The sequence below is a fragment of the Henckelia pumila genome, chromosome 1 (assembly GCF_033568475.1).
Source record: "Henckelia pumila isolate YLH828 chromosome 1, ASM3356847v2, whole genome shotgun sequence".
Classification (NCBI taxonomy): Eukaryota; Viridiplantae; Streptophyta; class Magnoliopsida; order Lamiales; family Gesneriaceae; genus Henckelia; species Henckelia pumila.
In genome coordinates this window covers 90,833,129-90,837,943 of record NC_133120.1, presented here as the reverse complement: position 1 = coordinate 90,837,943, position 4,815 = coordinate 90,833,129, and the positions used below count along the sequence as shown (strand labels likewise).

Sequence of the window (4,815 nt, the reverse complement as noted above, 5' to 3'; positions counted from 1 at the left end):
GTGTATAGGGGCATAAATTAAATGAAAAAAAAATTGGAGAAAATTCATCACGTCACCAAAAACAGTTAGAATAAGCTACCCGCATTTAACAAAGTAATAAAGATGCATGTATATATAGTTCTCTAAGATAGCAAATCCGGCCATGATTGGAGACAACATTATATTTCTCCACAAGATCAAATGATACGCGCGCGATTATATCACAATATGGGATCCACAAATAGAGCAAGAATATGTGACTTGATTACTTCTTCTGGATATGTAAACCCATCACCCTTCTCCAAACAGGTTATTGCTAATCGACCGTAACTGAGGAATGGCCTGAGACATTGTCTTGGTACGGACACCGTTTCCACCCATTCTTTATTCATAGTCATCCACATTTCTTCAGCAAGTTGAGCGAATTTATTCAGCGCTTCTTCTTTTGACACACCATATTGCTTCATATAGCAATCCACCGCAGTTACATTTTCGCCATCATTAAAGATCTTGCTCTCACGCTACAAAGTGAATAAATTAATATACATCAAATAATTAATAAATATCTATATATATTCCTTCATCGCTTAAGTATATGAAGGTAGTGTTTGGGAAAGCTTCTAGTAAGCACTTTTCAGTTTTTTTTTTCCACAAAATTTCAAAATTTTGCGAAGGAAAAGCTGAGAAATGCTTCTTAGAATTCTTTCCCAAACACTACCTAAATGCATTATACACATATATATATCTATACATACTTCATTTGTAGCTCGATCGTTCATGTATCGACCGAAATGTGCCGTGGCGACTGCAATTTGAGGTTTGCTAATCAACCATTCAAAATGTGGTTGTGTAGCGGGGCCAATCAAGTAGGATGCAGACACAAGCATAAACAATGTGCTGGTGACAAGCCCAAGAGAAACAACATCTTCAAATGGCGGCACATGGTTTCTCCTGTACCAATTGGCTTCCTTATGATAAGCCAAATACAGTTGTTTCACCTACGTCAAAATTGCTTTTTTATGTTAGAAACTCGTGTGTAAAACCAACTTATACGGGCCGGTCGGTTCACCATTAATAAGCATATATAAACAAATTCAACATCCTTAAAATTAGGTTAGTTATCTTAAAGATAATGATTTGATATAATTTGCGTGAGTTGAATGAGAACTAATTTGAATAAGAAGTCGACATTTTCGGAGATAATAATAATATATATCGTTAAAAAACAATTCATTGAAATTTTGAGAGTACAATAAATAATAAATCGCACTCACGCTTTCTTTAAAATAAGAGCACGCATAATGTTTTCCATGTTTCGATGCCTCACTGTCGAACTCCTCATACATTCTCCAAATGAATTTATAAATTTCTTTCTGGTAATCCGGGAGTCGATCGATCTCTCCAATCTCTGCACTGAAGCACAAGAAATTAATTATAATTAGTTTATAAAAATGCTATGTAATTAATTAATTAATATATATTAATGCGCATCTTAAATATCATGTAGACCACAATATATATACAATAAATCTAATTATAAACTAGATCTCATTATTATTTTAAAAAATATATAGATATTATAGGAAATAAGAGACACCTTCTCAATTTTAGAATTAATAACCGAAACTCCAATCAGTTAGGTTCCGTTTAGATATTTACTTTAAAAATATTTTTAGTGTTTTACAAGTGAAAAAAAACTGAAAGTATGTGTTTAGATAATTTTTTTGTAAAATGTTTTTGAATTTTTTTAAAGATTATTTTTTAAGTATAATTTTTAAACACTTGATAGGTGTTTAATTTTAGAATGGAATTATGGATCGGAGGACAAAGATGAACAACATTACTTTTCTGATGTTAAAAAATTTCATATGATAATTGTCCAAACACATATTTATTTTTAAAACAACTTTTAAAAAATTTTATAAATTTTTTTTAAAAAAAAAAACTTTTATAAAAATGTTTTATAAGTAATTGTCTAAACGAATCCCTAATCTTTTTTCGAATTCAAAGATGGAATAACTTCACTACACTTCTTTTTTTACTGTAAAGATACCTATAACATATATATATATATATATATATCATCAAATACTAAAAATATGAAGCCATTCATTAAACTAATTCATTTTTTTGTTTGTTTGTTTTGTGATATATATTTATATATCTCTATACATGCATATGTACCTTTGTAATACTTGGGTAAATATCTCAAGGTCTTCAAGTGGAGCATATGTGTCATATGTGTCATCTAATACAGCAGTCAGTTGTACGGCTTTAGCAACGGCCGTTCGAGCAAAAGAATATTGAGGTTCATAATTCATACCCACTCCCCAAACATAGGATTCCACTATACGATCTCTCACGTAAGGAACTTTCCAACAAATCTTCGAATCCCTCCACCATCTGTACTTAATTGCATCAAACATCAAATATAATCGATCATCAAATAACGTGTTGAAATATATATGAGGTGTAGATGTAATTATATATAAGTACTAATTAATTATATATATACGCATGCACCTTGTGAGATCAAATAGCTCTTTCTGATACAAACTTTGCAGATAGTTGAAATTTAGTTTGGCGAACCTAACGATGAGTTCGTTGCTTGATTCCTCTTTTTCATATATAGGGATGTAATATCGCGCCCCTATGATAGGAACTTCCCGATGAATGGATTGATGTAAGGCTCGTGAAACTTTCTCTCTAATTAGTAAATTAGAATCGATTTCGGATCGGAAACGGTTCAAATGATAGGTTGTGAAAGTGATTGCCTCTTCCAACACATTCTCCCCTTGAATCCTCACTCCCGTTGCCTCGTAAAGGCTTAACAAACCCTTTATATCACTTTTCAAATCAGAAGAGAATTCGTCGTCCGTGTCCTTCATGAACCTGTCGAAAACGCCTGTGGAAAACACCCAGTTTTCATATATAATATAATAGAGTAAGATATGTCATTATATAGGGTACGACAATCCAGTTAATATTACAAATAAGATGAGATAAAGAGCAAAATACCACAAGGAATGATATATCCATGTTGCCTAAATAACCGAAACAACAGCGAAGTATTGAACAAGTCATACTTCTCCATTGCTATAAAATTTGAAGCAGAAGATTCACGAAAAATCAGCTCCAAGTGTTCATCGATCTCCTTCTCAAAGTGATAGGATAATCCCAGACGTTCGAGTAAATCGATTAATGCTATTTTATCAGTACTGGTTTTGCTTTCTTTAGCCATCAACATTTCCCTCACTTGTTCCCTCAATGGAGCAACAGATTCATCATACTTCACTTGTACCTGTGAAATATATATATATATATATACATCGCGCGAGTACTCATCATATATATATACTTCATGCGCCAATATGTATAGACTTGCACAAAAGTGGATCGGAGAGCAGTATTATTAATTTTTATGTAATTAGGTAAAGGAAATCGATAGAAAATATATAAAGGAAAAAATAATTAAAGGGTTCCCAAAACAAATCACGGATGAATAATATTATAATATTACCTCATGAGTATCTATGTTTTTAGAAATGAAAGTATCACCCCACATGCTCGGAAAACTCTGTGCCGGTTGGCCAATCTCGTTCTTGGAATGAAAACCTTCGGAAGCCATTGTATACTATTTATGTATGTTTTCTTTTCGAAAAGAAGTATGTGTTATTTATGTTTTGATTGTAGCAAATTATCAAAGAAACCAGCACCAATTTATGGGCTAACAAGTTCTAGCAGCTTGACTTCTTGTGTATTATTTTTATCATGGTCCAAGATATATTAAACGATTAAATTTTACATGTTTTATCAATCTACATTTTAGGCTTGTCATGCATTTAGGTCATGTGTTACACATATATATTTTATAGAGGTTTTTTCAACTTTCGTATACTGATTTATGCAAACAATAGATAAAAAAAAAATGGAATTTTGAGTAAATTGAAAAATTTTTAGTTTTAGAGTTAAATATATATCTTTCATTTTTTATATTTGTTCTTTTTCCGATGACGTAAAATTATATCTCTCTACGTCATTATTGCGTAATATGGAAAAATGACTAGTTAAAATTTCAAAAAAAATCAAAAAATAACGGACAAAAAATGGAAATTAATAATATAAACAACCAAATAAGAATATATGTTTCCCTATACTTAACAGACATATATAATATCATCTTGAGGTTTCAAGACTAGTATCCGATCGTTGAATGATAATATGGTAAAATTGCAAATTTGGTCTTGTATGTTTGTCATTTTACGATTTTGGTCCTCTATGTTTTCATATTTTAGTTTTAGTCCTACATGTTCTGATTTTTGCCAATTTTTGTCATTTTTATTCGAAAATGCTTACGTGGCATTGTACACGTCAGCTCCACATCAACACTGAATTGGTGCCACGTCAGCGCCACTTCGGAAAAATGACTAAAATTGCCAAAAAAATAAAGATAGCGGACTAAAACTGAAATCTGAAAATATAAAGGACTGAAATCGCAAAGTGACAAACATACAAGACCAAAAGAGCAATTTTTCCATAATAATATCGAAGGGTCTTATATACAGAGAGTTTACATAATTTTCGTAAATAAACTTTTATCAATTCCAAAACCTCACGAAACATATATTACTCACATGTAAACTATTATTATTCTAGCGTCCCAGAACCCGTATTACGTGCTTGCATATCGTTATTTTGTTCCTATTTGTTTTTGTTTTATAAATTTTTGTAATTAAGCTGTAAAATAAGAATATATATATATATATATATATATATATAACTAAGTCAAAGTATGGAGGGAAATAAAACTAAATAACTAAGTGCATTATTAGTATA

At 31.0% G+C, this 4,815-nt stretch overlaps 1 protein-coding gene across 1 annotated transcript; it reads right to left on the bottom strand.

Moving 5' to 3' along the window:
• Positions 1-200: 200 nt before the first annotated feature.
• LOC140868357 (beta-farnesene synthase-like) lies at positions 201-3,607 on the bottom strand. The gene is made up of 7 exons (XM_073272916.1): positions 3,500-3,607; positions 2,998-3,280; positions 2,503-2,884; positions 2,164-2,382; positions 1,254-1,392; positions 735-977; positions 201-500 (listed from the first exon to the last, which is right to left on the bottom strand). Exons 1-7 carry the CDS (start codon positions 3,605-3,607, stop codon positions 201-203), a joined length of 1,674 nt encoding a protein of 557 aa, XP_073129017.1.
• Positions 3,608-4,815: the final 1,208 nt, after the last annotated feature.